The sequence below is a fragment of the Meleagris gallopavo genome, chromosome 1, assembly GCF_905368555.1.
Source record: "Meleagris gallopavo chromosome 1, MGAL_WU_HG_1.1, whole genome shotgun sequence".
In the NCBI taxonomy this organism is placed as follows: Eukaryota; Metazoa; Chordata; class Aves; order Galliformes; family Phasianidae; genus Meleagris; species Meleagris gallopavo.
The window spans coordinates 29,214,462-29,242,184 of record NC_139404.1 but is presented as its reverse complement, the minus strand read 5'-3'; the positions used below and the strand labels follow the sequence as shown (position 1 = coordinate 29,242,184).

General features: G+C 37.5%; 1 protein-coding gene and 1 long non-coding RNA gene across 8 annotated transcripts in view; one reads left to right on the top strand and one right to left on the bottom strand.

The window, feature by feature from the left end:
* Positions 1-547: 547 nt before the first annotated feature.
* PPHLN1 (periphilin 1) overlaps positions 548-27,723 on the bottom strand; it is a 72,008-nt gene continuing 44,832 nt past the window's right edge. For all 7 annotated transcript variants that reach the window (XM_085219714.1, XM_085219690.1, XM_085219700.1 and 4 more), the window contains one exon: positions 548-2,853. In XM_085219714.1, the coding sequence (XP_085075840.1) occupies positions 2,644-2,853 (210 nt within the window). In that variant the 3' untranslated portion in view covers positions 548-2,643. The remainder of the gene's footprint in view (positions 2,854-27,723) is intronic.
* Positions 12,599-22,776, top strand: LOC146545237 (uncharacterized). Its single transcript, XR_014882145.1, has 2 exons — positions 12,599-13,317; positions 21,945-22,776. It is a non-coding gene; the product is annotated as an uncharacterized LOC146545237 (long non-coding RNA).

Genomic DNA, 27,723 nt, shown 5'->3' with positions numbered 1-27,723 from the left:
CCTCTGATAAGCTGTACTGGCTCCTTTTCTCTCTGTAGTGGCTGTATTGCTGACTTTCACCCTAATTGCTCCACTTGTTACTCAAGGCTGCCAGCTCACCCCCACTGAGCAGACAGACCCATTCAGATTCTCTGCAGCCTTAGCAGCTAATTCTACCCTTGTTTCCTTCCACTTCCTCTTCCCCTTTCACTCTTAAGGGCATCTGCACATTAATGAGTCCTAGAAGTGTGCCGTGTTTCCAAGAGCTCCTAAAGGGACAAAGAACAATTCCTCATGCACAGCGTCTGGTCCATCACTGCTTTTCCTGCCCCTTTCTAGCAGTCCCCTTTAAGGCTCCACGTGAGAACAAGGACAACTTCTTATACTGATACAAAATAAAATTCCTTCTTCCTACAGGAAACAAGAATAAGAAAATGTATTTCTTGCTTAAGCTTAAGCGGCATAACATTTTACTGACATCAGCATCAAGGATACATCACAAAAGGTTACTCATGAACATTCAACATCATGCCAAGTATTAAACAGGGAAAAAACAGCCACCAAGCACTTTCATAAAAACAGCATTTATTAAAAAAATAAAAATAAAAGTGTCTCCTTAGGTTATCAATAAAAATAAATCAATTAAAAAAAAGAAAAAAAGAAAGCTAATAACAACCTAGAAGACGTTGCTGACCTACTGGCTAACTGCAAAAACACAACAGTGTTGTAAGCTCTATAGAAAAGCTCTTGAAAAATCAGATACTTTTAGAAGCCTGATTAAATTTCACTGTGAGAACAAGAGAGACTCCTAACACGATGTACAATAACAATGGACAAAAAGTATATTAAGCATGAATTCACTGTTTTCTTCTTCAGCGTTTCTAACCCAAAGCAGAAGCTTGGATTTACCACCTGAACACTATCTGGTCCATAGTGAGCCCTGTTTGCTACGTTTCTGTCTCAGAAAATGTTGCCTGCGGTTGCAGGACAAGCCAGGCTGTTGCAAAAAGGGCTGGGTCAGGTCTAGCTGCTGTACCATCACAGGTCACCTTTCTTTCCTATCTCCCACCCCAGTAGGATCAGTGAGCTTTTCCCTAACCTTGCAGCCCTGACATTAAAACTGATCAGGCATCTCAGGATTTATATATTTATATATATATTTAATGCACCATACCAAGGTTTGTCTGTGTAAGATGCTGTGGTAGAGTACCTTGTATGTGCAAAATCGCTGCCACTGTATTTACTTTTCTGCAAACCATTTGGCAGAAATCTGAGAAGCTACTTAATAAGGGGCTGAATCCATTGACATTTTCATTTAATTCTGTGCGGATGGGAAACGGTGAGCTTTAGTTGTTAGCCCTTTTACTGGATTTCATGTTTCTAAATACACGTATAGAAAACAATCTTTACTTCACTTTTTCTTGACTATGACTGAAATTCTCCCTTTTCCTAAAACATTCAAGAAAAACAGTATCACCTTATATGCACACATACCAATAGTCAGGATACCTACCCCTGCCAACGGTTCCTAAGTTACGTTTCGTCTCTGCAATGCAATGGCTCAGCACTGGCAGTCCCTTGTCTCTACTCAAACCATCCATCAAACCATTATAGCTGGTTTTTCCCAGCTATAAGTCAGTCTCTATCAGGTCAAGAATGGCTCCAGATACTACACTACTACAGAATCATTTAGATTTGAAATAACGCGTTTGGGGCCTACTTAGGGTTTAACTTCACATTACACCTGATCTGAAGCAATTTGGAGTTACTAAATAGAGAGATGGCCCAGACCTCATCTTGGCGCTCCAAATTCCTACGCCTTCTTGATTTCTGAAGATTTACAAGGCTTCCTAACTGTTAAAACTGATGCACAAAAAATGGTGAGGTTTAAGGGAGAAGAAAGGGAAAGGGTGAAAGCAGAGACCTTTCCTCAGTGTCTGCCTGTGGTTTCATTCTGTTCAAAAATACGTATGTATAAAAATCATTACAAAAGAAAACAGTTGCAAACAGTTAACAAAAATTGGAATTAATTCTACATAATACTGCTTACTAGTAATGACTTACAGTGTGGAAAACCGACATAAAAAGCATTCACAGAAATAGAGTAGGCTCTTCTAACATTAAGTAGGCAGAGTTCCTCTGACAAAGACTAGACATAAACCCTGGTGTAATTTTACAGAATCAATCTGAAATTCAAAATTAAACTATAATAAATAAATTAAATCATAGTCGTGAGCAATTTTACAAATACTTCTTGCCTACAGTGTATATGAACATAGGACATATTTCTGCATAAGCTAAGGAAGGAAGAATGTTCTTGTTTTAATAAAAAACACAACGTTTCTGGCTATGCTTACAAACATCAAAATACAAGAGCACAAACATCAGACTGAATGCGTTTTGCCAGGTAATTGCGTAGCTTGTCACTTTACAGAACTTCTGAAGAAAAAAACATCTTTTTCAAAGGAATATATGTCAACAAGTACAGGTAGAAAGAATACAACTGTGGAGACCACAATGAACAAGATACAGCCATCTGAGCTATGAAGTAGCACAGGCCTTGGGTTCAAATCTTCAACACAAACTCCCCTTTCCCCACAAGAAACAGATGTATGCACTGCAGTGCACGTACTGTATGCAGAGTTCTAAAACTGTATTTTTGTCTTAGTACGAGCTATCTTTGAAGGATTCTGATATATCTTGGTTGGCAGCATCATACTGAGCAATGAAATGTTTGAGTTCTTCAATGCATCGCTCACCTATTTCGTGCAAATTCTGCCTCAGAGCAAACTGAATGGACTTCTCTAATGACGGATCTTTATCGATCAGCATCTTCACCACCATGCCAAAGGTTTCACAGTCTTGTCTGTATACCTAGAAACAACATGTTTTAGAAAACAGTTAAATATAAGACTGTCTGCATTAGCACACCAATAGTCCTCTAGGTTAGGAGCTACTGCAGAGCCAAAACCAAAGAGCATTGAATTTAACGAGTTTCAGCTGTAAGAAATATTTGCCTTCTCCTCTCTTCTGACCAAATTTAATAGAAATGTACCCAGTACAGGACTACTCCAACACAAGAAATAACTCTTATTGGAAGAAACGCCAAAAAAGAGAACAAGTTCCTTTTGCAACTCTATTTACTAAATAATGGCAAAATAAAGTGCAAATCCTAAATCAGAGTTTTGTAAAATGATACGTAAAATGAATATAACTGTTGTGCAAATTGAACCAGCAATCTCAATCTTTACACAACACTAACGTAGTTTTGAATTTTTCATAGTGCTTTAAATGCAAGTAATATTCAAATATTTTCACCAAACCGTGTTTGTTTATTTATTTATCCATCTCTCATAGAAGTCCTTGACAAGCGTAACCTGTAAGTAGTTTGACTGCATGTGTGATTCAACCAACAAGGATAAAAGAAATTTTGGCAGTAGTCCTTCACCTTTTTCAGATTCCAAATGAGGTTATTAATCTAAGCACCACCAAAAGAGGAACATATCAAAGTCTTCCAACTACTAGAAGCAGTTCTGTTTCACACAATCCTACTTTATTTGATAGATTTCCTCTCAGAAAACACAATGAATTTTTGAAGAAAGGTAAATCAGTTGCTTATCTCCACATTTTACAAGAGGAATACAAATGTTGATATTTCTCAGTATTTCAATATTGTGCTAGAACTCTTGACTTCTGTAACGTTACGTGAGCTTTTCCTAGCACATTAATCTGTATTTTGCCTGCTGTAGAGAGCCTGCTTTGGAGGGGGTTGGAATCAATGATCTCTAGAGGTCCCTTCCAGCACCTACAATTCTGTGATTCTGTGATATTTTGTGCGCAGATGATGATATTGTATATAAAGAATTCTCTGTATTACAAAACAAAAAGGGGGGGGGAAGGGGGGAAAGGAAGAAAAGAGAAAAAGAGAAGAGAGAACAAAAACCTGAACCAAACAGAATCCTCCCACCAGCGCTACTTACTTTTTTTCTATTTATCATTGTCAGAAACATAATGATTTAACACAATATTCCTATTAAAGACTTGTCAAACATCTGACGGCATATTCTATGATGCTGTAAGTTTAAAACCAGATCCATTTTTCAAACAGTGGTTAGGAAATGAAAGAAAATCTTTTGAGAGGAACTCATTTTCAAGAGAGATTACGAAGTCAAAAACAACAGTGCAGTCCAAAACAGATTGGTGCAAAACACCTCAAATGTGGAAACAGCACGCACGTGGCGTTTTTTCAAAGATTGGGTTTGTTTCCTGCTTTATACGTTCACTTATCTGGTAGCAAAAATATCAGTAAGAAATAGAGATTCTCACAGAGCTCATTTTCCACAGCAAGTGAAGTCGGGTACTTGCTAAGAGAAATTCGAAACAGAACAAATGTTAGCTCCTTTTTTTCCTGATTCTTTCCAAGGAAAAAGCTCAGGAAGAATTGCTGTGTCTGATTAGCCACATGACAGACAGATGGTATTTCATTTTGGAAAACGCACGCCTTTCAAGTGCTTGCAGCAGGCTTCCTATCACCTTCACAGAATGATTTTTGAAAGTTCTTTTTAACCCCAGAGCCATTATGTTAGAGAGGAAATGGTTCAAAAGGTTGGTGAGGTGTTTTTTTTTTTTTCTTATTGCACGTCTATTTATCCTATTCACACCTCCTTCAGACCAAGGATGTGTGAATGATCTTCCGCAGGTGAACTGCCCCGATAACCAACAGCCTTCACAGCCTGCAGAGCAACACTGACTCCTGTGAGATCTCAGCACGAATGGAGAACACAGGCAACACTGCCCCATCTCTTATGCTGTAAGGTACCCCAGAGTACCCCAGAATAGGGCCAATGTAAGTGCTCTCCACTCTAAGCTGGCCTTCAAATGAGTGGCACACAGCACTCAGATTTCTCTCCTGCATCCCGAAGAAACAGCCCAAATGAAACGTTTTGAACTGAGCATGTAAAGATTTGCTCAGGCTGTGCACATTTTTCTTCCCAAGACTCATAAAAGAAGCCTGGAAGGAGAATCAGGTGGGCCATCACCGTTGAGTTGGAGTCAGAGAAGACATTTTGCTGACACAACGAAGTGGATGAATGTACAAGAGATGAATGTTTTCAGCAACATTTCTCTTTTGCAACAAAAGACTTAAAAAATGGAATACCTGACATAGAGGAAGAGGGCAGAAGGTGGGGCAGGAAGGCATTTCTAGCAACAGAAAACAAAGGAAACAGCTCAGCTCCTGTAATAACAATTGAGTAATTTTCCCTCAACCAAACTTTCTAGCCTCGTTGCTAATTCTGATGTTCCCAATGCAATCTGCCACCTCCTCAACTGTGCTAATAAGCCTATTTATATAGCTGCAACAAAAATTGCATCACTGAAATGATCTCTTTTCAAATTACTTCCCTCCAATTAACGTGATTCAGTGATTCAATTCTAAAACCAGATGCATCAGCACGAGTGAAGAACTGAGAACCACAGTTGAGAATGGAAAATAACTTCATAAACCAGACTGTATCTGAAACCAGTGCATGAAAACTGTCAGAGAAAAGCTACCGTGTTTTGCCAAAGGGAGACTATCATTCACAAGAATATCAATTACAGGACAATATGAACTCCAGCTTAACGGTCCAATGAACTATTTTTAAGAACTGCGAAAGTATTCAAAGCTGCTGAAAATGAAGATGGTGGCCATGCATATTCATATCCATCTTCTCTACAGAAGAGAAGAAAGCTAGTACTGGGAAATAAGCAGAGAAATGTTGCTTGAGAAAAAGAAACCTGCAGAAAATACTCTAAAAAAGCTCCGTTAGAGAAGAATATTGGAAGAACTTACAACCCAACAAGGTTGCAGAATATCCCCATCTTTAAAATTCCAGTTGATACTGATTTTGAGTTCAAACCATGGAACATTTGTCTGTAAGCAGCTGGAGATGAAACCTGAAAACGATTCCATGTGTGGGGAAAGAAGAATAGTACTTTTATACTGAAAAACAAAAATGGAACGATACCAACAACACGACCATTCTGTCTGATATATGTGTCAAGTAACCCTGAAAACAGCTAAAGCCATAGGATGATCATTTACCGAGGCCATAGTGTACTTTTACACTCTGAACTAAGCTATAGCACCAGCATAACAAACAGAATGTGTATCATCGCAGCAAGCAGATGGAGGAAGAGTAGAAACAGGTGTTCTATTCCTAAATATCTTTTTTTTTTTTTTTAATGTATGTCATAATATATACCTGTACTCTAAGTACAATTCACCAATGAAGGAAAAGCTGCATTCAAATTATCTCTGGAAAAGCTTTCAAAGGTCAGCAAAACATCCATGAGCTCAGAGGATCACAAAGATGCTTACTTTATATTACTCACATGATATTTTAACTTCTTTTTACTCCTACATGACAATAGCCTAGAAGCTCTGGCTGAGATCAGCCCTTCACTGTGCTAGTCTGTATAAGCATTTTGCTTTACCAAAATGCAAATCTAAAAGTGTGTTGCACCTACAGCATGTCAGTGAACACTCTTCCTGTATGAGAGAAATCTAAACCAAAAGTTGCACCACTAGAACTGATTAAATATAGCTAAGGGCCTGAGTGGACATTGCCTTCCAGCTCTAGTTAGAACAATAAGGATGTTAGCCCCCAGGTACCTTTTCTGCCCACCAACTTAAGGCGACCGAGCCCTACAACTCTCCAGAATTAACTTCAAAGCACCATCAACAGTGATTTAAATAACAAATTTTGATGCTGATGTGAAAGATATGAAGGATACTGCAGATTCTCTTCTTCTACCTCAGGGACATTAACCTCTGAGAGTGGAGAGACAGAAGCAACCACCTGGAGACTACTCATTTATTATATTCTGATGTCCCTTCTACAATGATCATCTACTGTCAGTTCTGACTTAAATCAGATGATGCTTGTGGAATGGCTCAGCTGACGTATGAGTACCAGCTCACACCATCCTCTAAACATCATCATCAAAACTTGGTTGTAACTTCAAATTCTGGGTGTGGGTGAAATTATACCTAGCTAGGGAACGCCTTGATGTCATGCCTACTACTCACTGACAGTCTGCATCATTTCCCTTCCGTGCCCTGCACAGTATGGTGTACTTCTCCAAAACTATCTGGAGCTGCCCATGCATTTTGCACAACAGAGCTGCTGGACAACATAAATGAACAGTAACGAGAACAGAAATCAGAACACAAAATTTCCCCCCTTGCAGGAGACTACAGTCCGCAGAAGACTCAGATACTTTGACTCCTTGGTCTCGAAGTCTTGCATAGCTGGCCAAAAAGCTTTATTTCAACAATACAAGTAGACACAATAATCAAAGGGGGCTGTGGAAAACCAGGAAGGTTAAAGTGGAGATAATCACAAACCTTGGTTAAGCCTGCGGCAGTTTTCCCAGCTTAGCTCTACATCCTGACCCTCAAAGCTCCGTTCAGCACAGGCAAAGGTGAGTTAGGGCTGTGGCACAGAAACCACGTTAAACAGACTGCAACCCTTAGATACTAACTCACCCTTGAGAAGATCCAACACGTTCAGCAATCACAACCCGGTGCCTGTGATTCATGCAAGTAATCACTTAATATATAATCTTTCAGAAGACAGAAACTGCTCCGTTACTAAGGGCACAATTCCCACAGGTATCAAATGCCCCATGCAAGGAGAGAAGCAACACACTCCCTGATAGTTATTTGATTTCTGACAAAGGCAGTGCTTGAACTTGCAGAGCACAGGGTTGAAAGCCATACCATATCCCCTCCAGATATCCCATTAATGAAAGAGCAAACTGCCTGAAATCTCTCTCGCTTCAATGAAGCCCCAGGGCTCCTCTGCAGCAGAGGAGGAGGTAACAGCTTTCGTTCCCCCAGCTGAACCACGATAGCTAGGTTGGCATAGCCCTCTGGTGGTATCAGTCAGTTTTTTATTTCCCTTCCTCAGCAGCCCTAAAATAAACCCGACAAAGCACTCTTCTGTTAACACAACCACACCTCTGCCAGGTTTTCCCAGCATGAGCAGACTGACTGTGAGCTACACGAAAAGATTTTGTAATGTAGACCTAGCTCTGAGCTGATTGCAAATGCAATAAAACCTTACATTGTAATTGTGCATGTAAATACTAGCAAATTGGAAAGTTGGTGAACAATCAGCGACTTCAATATTGCTGGTAACAAAGAATCTCCTTGCCACAGACTTCTTTTGAAAGGAATTATTACCTCTCCCTGAATGACTCTTTTTTAATTTACACGCTACATTAGATTTTTCTCAACCATGCAAATTAGACTACATCCACTCTCCTCAAGAACAATAAGCTAATGCTCTGCTGAAAGAATACAGAGACATTTCCATTACTGGAGTGGCAATGTAATTGTACTGCTGTTTATGAGCACAATATATAAACTTATTGCTCCACAGTGCAAAGAATGCTCAGAACTGTCATTAAACCACTGCAAACAATTCTCGTGATCAGGACATTTAAAATTGGTTTTCATGCAAGATTAACTATTTTTATGGTTACAAAAAGCTAAATTAGTGTACAGCAAATTTAATATTTAGCTACAATGTAGGGATACAAATTTTAATTATAACATATCAACAAGTCTATTCTACTCCTTTCTTTAATATGCACTAACAATTTTGCCTTGAATCCATGCAATAAATTTTGCACCCATTAATCAATGTGCTGTTTAAAGGCCGATTAGATATTCATTGAGATGCAAATTGAGGGAACCAAGTTATTTAATGTACTATATAATAATGAACAATTTCATGTTAATTTGCTACTTATTGGAGATATGGAAAACATCTAAGTTATTTGCACTTAAATGCGATTCTGCTTCCCTTCCCATTGAAAGTTTCTAATGCTTTCTTTAGTAGATTTAATCAGCTTTCAGAAATGTTAACACATTTTTTGGTATTTAAACACCTGACTGAAAAGTCTGCTGGAACTCCCTCATGTGGGATAAATGCCCATACAGCCATCATTTTAGAAGCCTGAATTCTGATTCTGACTCTGCTTTCACCAAAACCACACAACCAAGGTTTCCTGTTCCACTTTAAAGTAGAACTCTATCACAAAGAGATGAAAAATGTCCTATAAAATTGTGTGTTGTGTGTGTGTGTCTACTGCAACAATCTGCCTGCTGAGCTTACACACATTTCTAGACTGAAAGCCCTGAACAGTTGGCTTGGGACCTAAGATCCATCCTAAGATCTTCTCCATTCACTGGGAAGAAAACATGCAGACCAGACGGTTGACTTCAGTGAAACCATCGCTCCCAGTTTAAGCTCAAGACATCATCTGGACACTCCTTTGCTTCAAAGCACGCCCTGGTGACACCTCCTGCGATGACAGTGAAGTCACAGGGTTTGCACAGGGTGGAGCTCACTGTAAGAGAGGTGTATGACTGGCTCCAGCAGGCAGCAGCTGAAGGAGCACCTTCACCACGATCCCATCTGCAGCACTCACCCCTTCTTCCTGCAACTTCATGCAGGATTCTGCCTCTGAGCGACAGCGCTCCTAATTTTGATCTCTGCAGAGGACAGCCATAACTCCTCAACTTTCTTCTTTTTGCTTTCACTATTCAAACTTAAAAAAATAAAAATAATAAAAAAAAATCACTGTCTTGTGCATGTACTCAGTGCTTATGAAGTGATTTAAAGATGGAATATACGATTTTTGTATGACTTGTAAGTAGAGCCAAAGCATGAAAAGCAATTAAAAAGACAAGTCCTCACCAACTGTAGCAAGTGTTTGCAGCTAGAGGTACACAACAAGGACAAATCTATAGATCAGGGCTATGTGGGTCTGAACAACCCTTGCAAAAGCTAACTGCGTTGAGATCATTTAGATACCTGTTCATATCAACTATAGAACTGTCTCAAGTCCCTTTTAAGTAGAAGTGAACAGAGAAAGCAGATCATCACATGTGTTATAACCAGCGCACTGTAAGATTAAATTTAAACTGCCATGACTTTTATTTCTTAGCCATAAAATTGTATCAGGGAAAGTTCAGCAACAGAAGCTTAGTTATGAAAGCTTACATTTTTTTAAATACTTCTCCACTGCTCAAAAATTATTACAGATTAGTTCAATAAGGAGCAAAAAGTTTACTTAAAATACATTGCTAAGAAATCCATATACGTACTTCAATAATTTTAAATGCTATAGTGGAGGATTTTAAGTGAATGTTTAAATGAACAAGAATTGATATATAATAAGAAGTGTTCCCAGCAATACACTTCATTTAGTGCTATATTTTGGCAATAGCAAGTGCATTATTACTCCTTCCAGAAACGTCTTGGTCAGCCAGGCAAAAGCAGCTCCCATGTGGGAGGGCAGGGACTATTATGTTACATGGTTTTACTGGAGATAATTCTTTACTAAACCAATCAGACCACATAATAACAGCATTCTAACACCAACTACAGGCCCTCGGAGACCAGTTTGTGTGTGGCCTAGATTTCATTGGCTTCTTTACAACAGATGTGTTGGATGAGGGTAGTGTTACTTCATATATACTAACTTGTGTGTTCTGTAGGTAAAACAGCAATATTAAAGTTCTACCTCTCACATATTCTTCTCAGAAAGCATTGCCTTCTGCAAGCAGATTATAAATCCAAAATCAAATAGACCATAGCAACTACAATTCATCACTGTCTATACTATTCCAGAAGTACTGATTATCTCTTAAAGACCAGCAAAGATACCTTTCCAGCTCACATGTATGAATATCCAGATACATGTTCAAGAACGATCAGCCACAAAAATCTCCGCAAGTAAGTTAAAAAAAGTCTGTCAGAGTAGCAATTTAGGTAGCTATTAATTTTCTTTTGTTCTATAATGATCTAAAAACCTAGAAACTGCACTTTTTATGGGACCATAAACTAAACAAAATCCAAAAGCTCTTCTCTCTGATGGATGTTAAAAAGAAAAAAAAAAAAATTTTTTTTTAAATCACATGACTTAAAATGCCTGAGTTCAGGATTAAGCAGGAAATAATCAGCTTTATGCCAAAGGAAGGACCTCACCCTGCAACTTTTTATTTATAAAACACGGAATTGATGGAAGCTATTTCCTAAATGTGTTTCACAGTAAACTTATTGCTCTATCCAAAACAGGAAGGGTGAAGTTTATCTGCAGAAGATTGTTTGTCTACATTAATTCTCTCATTCCAATTTCTTTAATAGCTTTCAGTCACTGACCATAAAAGAAAGCAATATTTGTTTAAGCTTCATCAAGATGGACTGCATATTAATGGCAATAATGAGAAACCACTCATCATAAAAGCACCCCACCATTTTTATAGAGACAGTGCGGAAGTTTGAAATCCACACGTATGTACTGTGTTGCAGTCAAAATCAGCAGCAGTGCATGAGACTTCAGCCAAAGTGACCTGAGGTTTTCCTCAAGAATACTCCTTGAGTTTTCGATTCCAATAAATATCCTCAGTTGTAAATATTTTCAGATTCAGCATTAAAAAGGCTTATTTTTGTCAATGGGAAAGAGAGAATTTTATTCTGGAGTGTGGATCACCCGTATTTACATCACTAACACACTGTAAGAGAACAGTAAGAAAGGAAAAAATATATATACCTTCCTTTTTCAGTTAAGAACAACCAGTGGATGAGCTGCATTGTTGCTAAGAACTGAAAGCTAATGGAACAATGACTTTAAACTAGCCTCAAAATGAGAAGGCATTCTCATCATCAAAGCCTAAGAGTAGCCTTCAAATAAACACACAATTTATAAAAAAAAAAAAAACAAAAAACCACTAGAGAAGCCAGTGCTGCTCAATCACACACTGCATAAAGAGATTACTGCATGAAGTCAATAAAGGACTGTATGTTATGGACAACTTTTTCAGAAAGGAAAAGCAACAGCTGCAAGAAGAAAAACAATTACTTAGATTACCAACATTTTATTACTTAGTTTATGTTAAACCTTAAGGTTTCTGAGAGTTTAGAATTACTTCACACATTATACTGGCCTCACAAATCAGTTTTAGTAGTGCTTCAGTAATGGACCTACATTTTCTCCATGTCCAAGTCATGGTCTTGTCTCATTCTTTACCCATGTACTAACTTTGAATATAACATTAAAAAAAAATTCGATTAAGACCACATTTTTGAAGACTTCCATAATTTTCCCCTAGCACACGGATGGGTATCTTTTCCCATACACAGCTGTGACAGCTGAAAAGACCATTCCCCTTTGCCACCTGTCACTATCTGCATGCCAGAAATCATCACCTCTCTTATTTGTGAGCCAGCACTATACAGGACCACCCTTAAAAATTTGTTTTTAGGCAAAATCAGCCTGATTAGGTCATGTGTAGCACATCAGTCAAGTTGCAGGGAGGAATCACTTCGTTGGGGTCAGAGGGTAATGAGCAGCTGTAGATGACATCTAGAGAGGACGTTCAGCCTTATACTAATGAGGCTAAACATGTAGTGTCTTTGAGTTCAGACCTGTCACAAGACTGCTGCCCAGACAAACACAGCACACAGGATCTGTACTTAAATGACTGTACATCTTAGTGTGAATCTTCACTCAAACGCCAAGTATGTTAAGAAACAGAACATAAAGCTAACATAACCCGTAATGGTGGGGGTGGTGGATATATGATGAAACCTCATTTCTTTTTGCAAACACATTCATTTCTTCCGTATTTTTCTTAGTGTTTTATACTCATCCCTCCTTCTGAACCCGCTCCCGCAATTGTAGCTACTTCAATTTTGAAGCTGAAATCTGATCCAAAAATGGGTAAAAACTGAAAACATATCTCTCCCTAAAGCGAAAGCCACAAGGAACACAGCTTGTCTTTTATGGTTAGTAAATCATATGTCCTAGGGCAGTGATTACCAATTGTGGTCCAAGAGAACGCAGTAGGAGTTCTGCACTTACTCAGAGGATACACTGCTGACTGCATCCCAGAGCACTTGTATTAGTTACTGGATACATTCAGAGCATAGCTCATAAGAAACACTGAAGAATCACAGCAATTACGTGGTTCAAATACCTTGAGAATCACTTATTTTTATTTTGTAAACTACTTTTCCACGTGAGAAACAAGCATACTGCATAAAAAAGTATTTTTGAAGATCTTCTGAAACGAAGAACATTGGCTTCCAATGTCCTCATTTCATGCCTTCATTAATGAGATAGTTAAGCAGCGCTGCAGCACTTCAGCACAAGAACTGCTACCTATCAAACTCATTAAAGGAATGTCTGCACCGTTCAGTGCAGTGACACCAAACATTTTCCAGAAGTCATCTAACGGGGTGAACTGACGGAGGACAGATCTGGAACGGACTTGGCAAGGTACGTGAACACACTCATAACTTTTTGAAGTGTTCGCTTGTCTTCAGATTCTGGCACCAACTGAAAAGCTTTGAGTCTGGTTTCAGTCAGTTGTTACGAAAAACATTATGATCTATAGAAGAAAAATGGGATCCGACACTTCCTTTTGGGGGGAGGTGGGAGAGTATTGAGAGCTTTAGCTCTGTATTTACCACATAGCTTCAAACAGCTTCCTGAGATCCCTAATTTACATCTGTAAATTATGAAAACAGCAGAATGCAACAAATTCACTAAGTCAACCAATCCTAGAGACAAATCTTACACAAGGACTTAAGAGTTCTAGAATCGGTGCTCTTGGATTTATTCTTATCATAAAACAAGTTTGTGAGTAACATGGTTACAACCACAGAACTATACATGAAAGCATTCACTGACTAAAACTTACTGTTGCAATATAATTAAATGATTAAAACAATAAAAAAATTAATGCTAAACCAAATCATTTGCTGCCCAGAAACCCAGTTGACTTCATGTGGGCAAAAGAGATTTGCTGAGTAGCTTTAGCAGCATTATGAACTGTGCTCACTTGAAATATGCAGCAAGTTCTGGCCAGTACCCCAATGTGCAGAACTTGGGCACATCACAGTCAGCTCAAGGGATGGGACTGAGCCTTTAACTAAACAGTTTGTAATATTTCACATTACCACCGGCACCTTGATGATTTGAAGATATCCTCAAGTAATTAGGAAATCTGCTAATAACTGCAAATAGACTTACTTTGCCATATTAATCTGGGGAAATATTTAAAATCTCTTAGAAAAAAAAAAAAAAAAAAAAGTATCATAATATAATATAGTATAATAACAGTAGTACCACAACACTGTTTTATATTTTTCTTCCTCACAAAGCTGATTTCTGCATAGTTTCAGGAAAGCACTGAAAATGCTTGGCAGTTGTAGTGATACAATGTTTTACTGATCAATTTCTGCCAGTTAAATAATTCATCAGTCGGCTGAAAAACTACTTAAAATTTTTAACAGACTGACTTTGCACTTATTCTTTCTCTGACAGATTTAAATCCCCTTCTGTATTTCATATTTTATAATCACTATATTTCTACAGATTTCTGGTCATTAAAAGCAGTGTTTTGGGTTCAGGAATTTTACATTATTCACTATAATAATAAAGAGGTAATACAAAAGATCTAAACTAGTCAACGACACTGGAAACCACAGAACTATACATGAAAGCATTCACTGACTAAAACTTACTGTTGCAATATAAATAAACATTTTATGCTGCATCTTGAAGCAGAATAATAGCTGTTGCAGATAAAGTCTACTGATGCTAAATTGATACAGTGTGTTTTGGATAAGAACAGCATGGAAAGAGAGCAGTGAAGTCTCTTTTGATAAGCAGAGCTAAATAGTTTACTGCCTGAGATAAAAATAGGCTTCTAAAGGTCAAACTCTTGAATGCAATAGCCAAAAGAAACAGTACCACGCCATTTACCTTTTAACCTTACTTCATAAAAGATTACCACGTGCTCTCAAAGATACAGACTAGACGGGGCTTATTCGTACAAACATATCCTGAAAAATAAGGCATTCCTCACTTTGTGCAGCTTTCCAGAACTTTTTTTTTTCTTTTATCCTTAAACAAAAACAATTCATGTCAGTCAAGATCTGGCTGAACCACAGTGCCTGGAAACAGAATTAAACAAAGAAAAAATTTAATCAACTGGAACAGACCAGGTCAAATTCAGTAAGAAATGAAATGAAAATGAATGACATTCTCTCATTTCATTTAGAAATTCCAGCAGGCTTTTTGTTTTTTAAAATCACAGAAGGGTATAAACATTGCAAACTTTCTGTTTTCAAATCCGGACATTTTGTTATTTCAAGAATTAGTATCCACAAACAATTGATTTATCGCTAAACAAAGGATTATTTTATTTATTTACTTAAAGAGTACCATGAACTGTGTAGGATGATAACAGCAACTGTTTCTTCAAAAAGAAAAAAAAAAAAAAAAAAAAAAAAGTTACTTTCTGTAGGGTAAGCCAGTAGCTTACGTTCTTAATAGAAAAAGTACGACCATCATTTCCATTCATTGGCTTGCAATGCACTGAAACCAGTAACTGGGACTGTTGCTTAGTTTTAATATGAACCACTGTTTCACTCCATCTTACCTCAGTTTAGCATTACTCTCTCTCATCTGTTCACTTCTTCTCTTTGTCCTCAGTGCTTTGCTGCTTAGCAAACATTACTAGAGACAAGGCCATGTCGTTACTCCTTCTCCGAAGACCTTGCAGATGGTCAATACGTATTTAATAAAGCAACAACTCTAAGCAATTCTCTTACTGCCCTTGCTTCTGCAACCACTTTTGCTACCCAAGTCTTCTCCACTCCCTCTTCTGGCATGACTTCACTCCAGCCCTCATATAATAACCTAATGCCTTAAATTCAGAAACTCCTTGAAAAATATTTTGCATCCAGCGAATTACATGATCATCTTTATATTACCTTGTGACATAAAAACAACTATTCCAGAGTTTATATATCATGAATTTCTATCAAATATGAAAATATAAAAAGTACATTTCATAACTAAACAGAAAATTTATTTAAAAAGCAGAAACAAACACTGCACCCTGTATACCTACCTACACATGCATTCATTCTTTCAGAGCTTTCATAGTAGCTCTAAGAAGTACAGTAAAAAGCTACTTAAAAGTTATACCTACACTGAGCAACTTACATTGAAATGAACTGCAAATATATACCAGTATAGTCATAAAATTCACCTGACAAGATACTGAGTACTAAGGCACAGTTATCAAGTTATGACCCTGCCTCCTTTAATATCTCAGCTGGAACACAACATATCCTCATCTCTAACAAACCTATGCATATCTTACTGTTACTTCTTCAGCAATATATTATCCTATTTTTTAAGAATACTTGGTCTTATAGTACAGCAAACTTGGTCAAACAGCAGATGGGAGATAAACTCAAGCCAGATATAAAACACGAGCCATATTACTACAGAGACAACAGACTTTCAAAAATATCCAATATCACCTTAACAAAGGAGTTATAAGTTATCAAACCCTGCATTTCCCTAAAGCAGAAACAAACATTTTTACAGTGAATGCCATGATTCAGAAAAGTGAATTTAATGGTCTACAGACAGAGTAAGGAAAGAGGATAATGCTGCAAACTACACAACACTCTTTGGAAGTCCTCAATATATAGCACAGAAGTTACCTTCCATTTTCACTAGCACTGTCAAAAGTACCCACATGCAAAAATTATGTTTCTCCCATCAACAAAAGTGTACTTAAATCAATATAAATATACAAAGAAGGAATAACATTTACAGTAGATGAAACACTTTTATTCAGAACCATTCCTCTGAGCTAGTTACCAGGACATGACCCAGACAGACTAAAATGCTTGAGAGCCCACTCACTATGATGAAACATGCTTTTCTTGGTAGCAAAAAGCCCACCCTGACTAAAATAGAAAGGAACACTCCTAAAACAGAGTCCCTTTGGTGACCTATCTGGGTCATGAAAGACAACATAATTGCTTTAAATTGAAGGTTTTGTTGACCACTACCCTATTCCCCAGTATTCAGAATACTGGCTGACAAATTATGTGGAAAATTCACACCAAGAACGCATACTATGCTTTTTTTTTTTTTAAATAAGTAATTTTAAAGTCTTTTTTTATCTAATCACATAAATTTGCAATTTTACATTAATCACATTTGGATAAAGTATGTTAATGACTCAATACTACAACCATTTTACTATATATTCACTAGTGTACAGATCATAAGTGTCACATTTGGAATGCAGATGCAATTCTCAATCCAAGAGCAGACTGCAAGAATAGTAAGACCAATAGTTTCGTTTTATGTATTCTGAAACATTTCACTGTGTTATTAGAAGCATATATAACTCATAAATGGGCTCATGACACCAACAGCTAAAACCAAATCAAGGGTGAGTCAGAGAGCCTCCCACAGCTTGGAGTTAAACATTTAGGTATCCTGTTACTAGAAACTCAAAGGAAAACACATTAACTGACTTCAGTGAAACAGGAAACTGAATCTTTGAGTTTATCTTTGCTTTTGATTTGAGAGAAAACATTCTTGCAAGAAAACATCTTCCAGCAGTGAACTAAGAAAAAGGGAAACTGAACAATGAATTGTAGTTATGCTTGATTATAAACTTGAGAAAAAACTAAGAAAATTATTTAAAAATGGATCAGGAGAGTTGTAAGCTGTAACTAGACATCCAGTTGGACAAAGAGACCAGTAACTTCATTCAAAACAATTTTACATTAAAACATTCATATCATTTTGATTGTTAATTGAAAAGACATACAGTAAGCCAAACCAAAGAGTAGAACAAACAATAGCGTAACATGTTTTTTTTAATTCTTCAGCATGCAATTTCAGGTGTTCAGTGCTAGAACACTGCATTTCTTGCCTCATGACTCCATTATTCCTTCCAGAAGATGCCCCAAGGGTATATAGAGGGGAAGACACCAAGCAGGTAGCACCTGACTGTTTCCCATTTGTTTTTGGCACTAGAAATAGCAACGAGTTTTCTTGCGTGATGTAGTATCCCCACCCTCCAGCCAAGGAGAAACTCCACTGCATTTGCCCATGGGCTTCAAAGCTTCTCCTGCAGAATTAATTCCCATCTCCACCCAAGTTGCTCTTATTCCTCATAATTTTCTTTTCCCCACCCTCTTGGCTGGGTGTTCCTGATCTTGGCACAAACCTTTTTTTTCAAATGCAAGTCCAGTCCCACCCTTGTTCGTTGCTTTCCACACTCAATTGCCAGCCCTCTCTTGTCGCCACAAATCCTTTCATCTCTTCCAGTTTGCCTCCACCCTCCAATTCAGAGGTCACATCTCTGCTCAGTTACACATAGTTCCATTTCACCTCTTCCTCAGCATCCTTTTCCTCACACCCTTCTGTATCCTCTCTTGCATCCAGTTCTCCTTCCATTACCCCTTTGGCACAGTCCACCTCTCTCAATAAATAAATAATTTTGACATGAAGAACCCTACGTCTACATTCACACATCATCGTACACTGGTTTCTCTCTTTTCAACTGTATGAGAAAGCTACACTTTTGTTTGGGGTGGTGCACCACTCATTGCCAAAAGTTGGCCTCCATCCCTTTGCTGGGAAAGCTGTGGGTGAGCATGTCCCATCAGTCAAAGTAATCTAGGCTCGGGTTCCAAGGGGATTGCATCCAGCTCACAAGTCCTCCCAAAAACAAAGAGCCAGGATTTTAAGCTCTAACAAAGTCTTTGTTTCAACCATCGTATTCAGTGATAGGTAACAGAATAGGATGCATTCAGCTTCAATGAAGAGATGTTCAGCTTTACCTCACAGAGTGTTGTGCCTCTATGTGGAGGGACATTTCGCTGTGACTGCATACTTCCAGTTCATCATCACACTAGCTGACAGGCAATAAAGAAGTAAAACATTCAGAAATATTTTGATCTTCTTTTTCCTAAAGGTGCAAATACTTTAATGAACTGCAAGATGTTAAGAGTTTGTACTCAAAAGGAGCATTCTGTACCCCAAACTGACTCATCTTCTTACCAAAATCACTGATTACTGTGACTGCTCTTTCCTCTGAGATCTACTCCCAACAAGATCCAAGCTCCAGCAAGCCGCCTGGAAGATGCTGTTATGAGAGTGTTTAGTAATGCACTAGCCCTCCCAAATAAATCAACTGGGACTCATTTTTACGAATCTCATTCACATTCATAGAAATACGTAGAAACAAGGTCGTTCAAGATAAAAAATAAAAAATAAAAAAATGGTGAGGTGTCCTAGAGGAAGAAGATATTTCCGGTAGCTTTAGACAGAAATTAATTATTTTTTATTTTTCAGAAGTTTTATCTTCCATGTGACAAAAAAAAAAAAAAAAAAAAACAAATAAACAAACAAACAAAAAAAAAACACCACAAAACCCACAAAAAACAGTTACTATGGAATTGACAAAGCCACAAAAGACTGGCTTCCTAGAGACTTGTGCTCAACCTCTTAGTAAATTTGAGTATCTCAGGCAGCGCTTTCAAAACACTAGATGTTCAGAAATGGTAGCAGCTAGTTTAACAACAGCTAGGCAGCATGGGAACTCACCTGTAACAGCAGGCACATTTCAGGAATCATAGTGAATAAGACAATTAGTTTAAAAAAAAAACAAAACAAAACACTTGTTTTCTTGATCTGATTTCTCGACCTGCCAAATACTGCAATACAGTTGCTACCAAATACTTTGTAACATGCAGCTGTGGTTTGCAACAGTAATTTTTATTTTTATTTTTTTAAGAAAGAAGCAAACAAAGAAAAAAATACAGCAACTGCAGCACTTGCTTAAGAGAATGTTTTCATGCCTCACGAAATGTGATCATACTATGGTCTTCCTCCACTGGAACTTAGTCTTTTCTATTGTCTACTTGCATAACGCTTGTAACAATTAATCTTGGTTTATGCCTAAACTGAATTTAATTGAAATTTGAGAATAGATGCAAAAGATACAAAGCACAGATACTATGTGATTGCACAAGCTAGCTTTCCCATGAAGCTAAATAATAATAATTTTAAAAGTATTAAAACGGGTAAATTTCTAGTTGTAGATGATCACTGAAAAATTTGTGTCAGCACAGCCTATCTGTTCCAATTCTATGTTTAACATGCTTACGTGGAAATTTTCTATTTAAGGAGCATGTGACTCAAAAAGTTAATATATGAATAATCTTCTACACCAAGGTGGTGAACTGCTTCTGCGGTGTAATTACGGTCAAGTAAGTACACATGGCAATGAAAATGTTGTAATGAAACAAATACTTAAGTTATTTAGGGGACAGGAAAGAGGGAAAGATTGCTAACAGGTCAATTAGCCCATCTATTAAGGGTTATTAGTGTCATTCAGAGAAATGCACAAAGTTCAGCAGTTCAGAAAATTAATGCATAAACAGTCCTTCTCAAGAAGCATGAGAAGCTAAAGAATCATGAACAACCTGACCCACTTGATTTTGTCAGTGTTCAATTTCTGTAATTTTTATGAGTCAGGTTGACTCTGTGAGCCTTTAAAAGTCAAAGTGCCAAGGTAAAATGGGCTTACTACAACTGCAGAGCCTTTGCCCCATGGGGAATCCTGCCCTATTTATCTTCCACGTCTTTGAAGTTTGCCATTAAACATTATGTGTCCAAGTGTGTCTATGACCAGACAATTACTGAGGACAGTCACAGCAGTAGCGCAAATAAGAGTCAAACGAAACAGAGAAATGGTACTCATGGGTCGGTGATAAATGATGACATGCATTAGTCATTTACATCCCAAGATAAAAATCTAGTTTATATAATCTTGACTTGCAGAAGAACCACATACATAAGCTACTTGTGCAACAAAAGATTTTTTCCACATCGTTTAGGAAAGCTCCCATTTCCAAAACCCTTTGAAAATAATTTAATAACTTTATGAAATAAATAAACAGATAAAAAAAAGAACTAAAAGGTGGCCTTACATTTTAAAAAATCAGAGCACATAAATACTTTCTATGCCAGGCTTTATACACACACACACACACACACACACACACACAAATAAATACGATGTGCACTCAAAATAATTTGAACAAAAAAAAAAACAACAAGACTAGTTATCTGTAAATTGTAGCTTATTTTGTTTGCTTCCAAAATGCCATCCAATTAATAGTTGTCAAATTACCAATACTCAGAAGGAAGAACAACCTACTAAAAAAGTGCAGCCTACCCTTTAAAATGCAACAACTTTAATCTGCTCAGTGAAAAGTGCCAGAAGAAAGAAGACATGATAGGGACTGCAATTCAGAATATCAAAAGAAGCAGAAAGTCTATGGAAACCAAGAGACAAATAAAATCTATCTATCTATGTGGTTTTTGACATAGATGATCCTATATTTATATGAGAATGTCAGTGTTGTATACAAATCAGATTACAAATGGATTAGATTTAGAGGATTAAACTACATGCACCAGCAAAGCTGGCATCCACAAAATAAGCTTCTGCTAAATTAAGATCAGCTCAGCAGTTCTGCAAAAGAGACACAAAAACCAAAGCTGTAGATTCACATTCAAGCAGATTTTCCATATGTATACATTGCCCGTGTCACACTCTTCTGTTCCAAGCTCCTGAAGCCTGAAAGCTCTCACCTGTACAGGAGAGATGGCAACTAGTTTCTATGCCAAACATCAAATCCTTCCTGCCACCAACTTCCTTATGACTGCATTTCATTCACTTACTTATCAGGGTTTTTTGTATGTTCACTGAGTTACCACCTTCCTTTCATCACATACGATTTTATGAAACTATCTCTTTTCATTCATGACACTGTTCTCCATGTGCCCTACATACATCCCATTTTATCTCTAAGTCTTTCAGAACACAACACAGACTTTATCAGGAATAACGATACAGCTAATGTTTAAATCACTGTTATGGTAGCAGGGAAAGCAGATACTTGATTGTAGTTCTTTAAGCTAGAGCTATTTCTGAGGAAATTTACATTTCTGGACCTAATTAGTTGGTATATTAGACTAATCCTACACATTCTCTTTTTCTTTAGATTCAGGAAGCAATGCTGAAGAATTCTTCAGAAGTTCTAATCATGTCTTGCTCAAGAACATTATAAGAGAAGAAGAAGTCGAAACTCCATGCCACAGTGCACAGACCCAACCAAGAGATCATTTTGTCTTTCGCTGTTAGAACAGTTCAAAAATAAACAACAGTGCTAAAACCATCTCTCAAGTCCTTTAATGTTCTTTTGTCAAAGCAAGAATATGCTGGAGACAAATTTGGAAGACGTGGAGCTCTCTCTTTTTCTTCTACATGAAATTCAAGTTCCCTTAAAAATAGTTAAGGAGGGGGGAAAAAAGAGAGAAAAAGGCAACCCATACAGACAAAAATGACATCCTTCAACCCCAAAGAAACTACTGCATTTGTTAAGGCCTTGCCTATTCACCATTTCTGGTTTTAATCCTTTTGCTTTCCCAGGAGGTTCTCCAGTGTCAGTTCTGCTCATCTTTCCAAGCACCCTGACATCTGACATTTTCCTCATCAGGCAATTTCTCATAATTAGCTTTTAATTATATATATTATATACATATATCAAGCGTTATATATTTTTAGATGGTTTCCTCTCTTTCAAATTTTCCTATTCTGTTTAAACTTCCTTCTTTATGCTAAGCCTTCTTCTTTCCAGTTTATTCAGTGTTACAGTTAACAATCACTGGTAGCAGCTGACTGAAAAAATGCTATTTAAAAGTTCTTAGATTTTCATTATATCTGAACAAAAGTGGCTCTTGTCTTTCAAATTTCAGCAGCTGGGCACTGAGTGAATCAGGTACAAGTCACATCTTTTTGTTAGGTTTTTTTTTTTTTTTTTTTTTTTTTTTTTTTTTTTACTACATTCAGCAATTTCATCTAAGTACTACCACCACTCACTCATTTAAGTGTACCAGAGATCTACCAGCAACACCTACAAGTAATAATGCTCTTAAGATTGTAAGCAAACATTATTTTTTGAGATCTTGGAATTGCACTATTGTTCGACCACATAAATAAAGCATCACTGTGTCAAAAATTACATCAATGACTGGACTTGCCAACAAATAGAGTTCCCAGCATTAACAACTTCAAAATAACATGCTTAGCAAAGAACAAAAATTGTTACATTAAAAAGATAAAACTGAGTTTTGACAAACTGCCAAACTCAAATTCTTCCATGGACAGATGACAAAAAGCAAAAGGTGAATTCTATTGTATTTGAGTCATTAAAAACGAAAATACCCTACTGCTACATGAATGCAACACTTCTGGTGTTAAGTTCTCTCAAAAGTATTGCCCTATGAGTGCTATATTTTAAGTAACATTCACTTTTTATCAGCTTTGCAATGAAAAAAAGCTGCTGGCAAAGAGCTGAAATGTGGTAATACATTTCCTTATTAAAGTTTACCTGCAGGTGCTGAAGTGAAACGAGTGAGTCGCTCTGATTTTGCAAATGCAGCAGTCTGTAATTAAGAACACTGCAGTGCATACCCCAGTAACACATAAATGCCCATGGAAATGGAAGAGAATGTGGCTAAATAACTGTAAAGTGAGGGACTGCAACTTCTAAAGTACAGTATCTGTAGCACAAGGAAAGTTTCCAAACCTGTTTGATATCCCAGGTAGCCTGCTTTAAACCATTATTACTTTTTTGCAATATTACAATGCCTTAAATCAATGATAATACCAAAATGCTGACTAAAACCTTTTATGTTCTCCACCTTGCAGTCCTCATAAACATGAAAATACAGATTTCTAACAAACGGCTGAAATTTAAAAATTGAAATATCCCTTTACAAGAAAAACAAACAAACAAACAATGATATGTGTGAACTGTAAGGATGAAAATAGAAAAAATTTAATTGATTTGATTTCACAATGGTAAAATTCAAGGAGCTCTAGAATAAACATTAAAAAACTATGGGAAAATTAGCAAGTGAAAATTAATATGGAAGAAAAAGTGACTGAGAATGTGAAAAAAAAAAATTACTTGTCCACTATTTAAGGAGAAGAGTATTCATATGAGGAAATTGGTAAGTCACTGAAGGATGAAACAAGACCATTAGCAAATGCTACCAGAAAAAAAAAGGAAACCTCTTCAACTTCTCTGGGATGCCTACGGCAAACTATCCAAAACAGAGACAAAAGTTTCTCTGATTAGGAAAAATAAATTAGCACACTTAACTACATCTTACATTTAAATAAACTAATGTAAGCTTAGACAAGGCATGACACATGGTATGGTACCAAAGAAATTAGATTGATGAAGTGTTCATCATTAAGCTCTTGCAATTAAATACACAAAGTTTGAAGGACAATAGAAAAACTAGGAGGGAACCAAAATCTCAACAGCTTCCCCATCTTTTACTCTCATCTGGATTATTACTCTTGTCTGGTCTACTCCCATCAGAAGCAAAGCATGTCTGACCTCATCTATAATCTGAGCTAATCCTTTAATGTGTTCTCCAGCTACTCCAGTTCCTCTTAGCTTCACTTAACTTACCCACCTCTTAACTCACATTTTAATTAGGGGATTTTTTCTAAACTAGATCATTTTGCCTGAAACGAGCAGCAGCAGAAGTAGACCAACATGCTAATCTCTAGAAACTGTAGCCCATTTTCTTGGCTCAGCTGAAGACAAAAGGAGAAGTACAACCCAGGTCAGCTTCAAGCGCCTGCTTTTTCATTCCTTCTTGGTGTCCCATTCCCCCAATTTATTCATTTATTTCACTGCAACTGCTAAAATACAATATTAAATCTAATGTACCTAGAACTGATCAACCTGGTACACACTTACCATGGTTCCTCATTAGCTTATTCCTGGCCAGGATTTGGAAGCTACTTCAAACTTACACTGTTTCACCTTCACACCTTGGTAATGTCACCCACACATTCCTTGAAAACTCTGCCTCTCACACATTTGTTACCCACTGAGGGGTCAGTCTCATCCAGTTTCTGATGGTTTACAGAGCTTCAAAATCTAGCTCTGCCTTATTCATTCTCCTGCTCGACGTGATCTCATGAGTTCAGCACTGCCTCACCAACAGCACAAGATGAAGATTTTTAATTTTTTTTTCCCTATCAAAAAGTATAGCATTCAAAGTAAAATGTTAAGTCCTGAACAAGAGAGTACTTGGCATTCTTGGAAAAGGAAAACATATTTTGCATGTAATGCCCTACACCTTCAGTCATTTTTTTTGCTTTGTTTTTACTGCTCCATTTCTTCCAAAGTAAGAAAAGTAACAACCTCTTGTTCAGGTGCTATACAAACATAGGCTAACTTGAAGCATCCTGCTCCTAGAAAAACTAACCTGAAAACAGCGATTCCCTGTACACATTTACAGAACTGGAGCATTTACCAGAGAACAGAGGAAGAGAGCACACAGTTGATGTCCAATCAGATACTGCAACCCTAATCCATTGTCTTTGTTCTCAGACTGGCAGTGGGAACAGGATGGGGTGGAGGGTGGAGAGGAAGGCATGAAGGATACTTTCACACACTGCAGAAACAGCAAACATTCTATCATGACAGAAATGTCTATATATTTTTCTGAAACTACATGCAATACAGCTGTTAGAACATGTTTTACTTACCGAATTGCAATTTTTGGGCCAGAGATTTAAGTAATTTGCCCAAAAATGAAAAGGAACTAGACAGCAGATCTGAAAACACAATCTGGATAGCCTTTGGATCCAACCATACACTGTTTCTTCCTACTTTACATGCACCCTATCTATGAGGTTGCAAATGCACGCTTTAGGAAATCTGTGATTTTCAACATCGTCTAGCAGGAGGCTGTCCAATAAGGGTAACAGTATGCTAATATTACTGAGGGCTGCTAATAAGTAATATTAATTTAGAAGACAAGTAAGCAAGCAATTAATCTACATTTGAACATAAATGAATATCATCTTACTGAACATTTTAAAATACTGCTTGAAAGTGCCAAGTCAGCTAAGCCTAGCAGTAAGCAGCAATTCCATTTTGAGTCACGAAAGCATTAACTCCCCTGCTTCCTTCTTAGATGCCAGAGGTCTGTGGTAATAGAAGTATTGAAATCTGAATGTCAAATCTCATTCAGAAACAGAGAGGTTTGACTGTTTGCCAAAAACAGGGAAGGTACTTGGCTCATTTGGTAAAATTTGTCTTCACACACACACATACACACACATACCAAAAAAAAGGTTTTTCAGAGGTAACCCATGTCACTTTAACTTGCATATGCAACATTTAAGAAACTGGACATATAATAATGGGCTAGTTAATTTGTTGCTGCAGACTTGATGTCTAGACAAGATAAGACATTTCAAGAATCCCTGCTCCTCATGCTCATAAGGAACAAAGAGATAGCCTTTTGTGTAACACTGTCAGCAAATTGCTCCAATTGTGAATTTAACACCAGGGACATATTTGTCATCACTTCCGAAAAAACACACTTCAGCACATTGCATATTAAAAGCATAAGCTGATACTTAACTATATAAAAACAGAAACTAAACAAGTTAAAAAATACATTAATGTATATTGCAGATCAGATGTGAAAGTACAAAAAGTGTGTGAAATTGTTACATCAGCAACTTGTGAACACTCATTGATCTTGACTTGCCAATGTCAAATTCTCTGCTATGCCATTTTTGAGTAACCAGACCAGTCCCAACCATGCTGACAACATACACCAAATTTAAAAACTATCACTGATAGTTTTTTTTCACTGAAAGAATGAAAGAGATGTTCAAAAGCATAAGGAAGTGCTTACCTCTCAAGCAAACAGAGCTAATTACCTCACTACTTTTGTTTTCAAAAGCCCTCCAAAGTTTCTGATTGCTTACAAATAGAATATCAAAAACCACATCATTTATCAAGACTCTAGACATATTAAACATTCACTGGACATATTAAAACACGAGAAACGCTGCAGAATTCTCATGTTGTACAAAGAAACACAAAGATGGAAAAGAATACAGACCAGGATGGAAGAGATCAGTTTTCCCAGTGCTTGCTGTGCAGAAGTGCCAGGAAAGGTCCTGTTGCCAGCTACCAAGTGGCAGAGGCAGCAGGTCCCAGGGCAGCTAGCTGGGGGACCTCAACCCTCTCCTGAGGGCAGTTGAGCCCACTCCAAGGGGAGCAGGTCCTGATAAGCAAGTGAGACCACCCAAAAACAGGGAACCAGAGCAAGGAGATGGGACTCTGCAGCTCAAGGATGGGGAACTGCCAAGATGAGCTGGAAGCAGAAGCCTCTGGTGGGGAAAAGAAGCACTTTGTGGAGAACAGTATTCAGGACTGCAATGGCAGCTGAGCTGAGAGAGAGAGAACACTGAAACAATGGAAAAGGCTGTCTGAAGGAACAGCAGTCTCCCTCACTAAAAATATTCAGAACTTAGATTGACTGAGCTCTCAATGGCCCACCCTAAGGTCCTGCTTCCAAGAGGATATTGATCCAGGTGAGGTCCCCTGTGATTCGGTCACTACACTGATCATTTCAAAGAAGAGATAACAGAATTCCAGGATCTGTGGTCCCAGTTGAGCAATGTTCTCATGTGCCCATGCATCTTCAACCACACCTTTTCTTCTCAATTGATTAAACAGTACCACAAGTACAGCATAAACTGTATTGAGAAGTTCATCCAAATAACTTTTAGTAAGCAGTTCACCACAGGACTGAAAATTCAGTTTCCATTCCACTCTTTGCTCCGTCTCACCTTCCTTGTTAGTATTGGAGAGCTCAAGTCACTCAGAACTCACCTAAATTTACTTTCAGATTCTGATGATTCAAAGCCAATGCAGCATTGTACCAAAT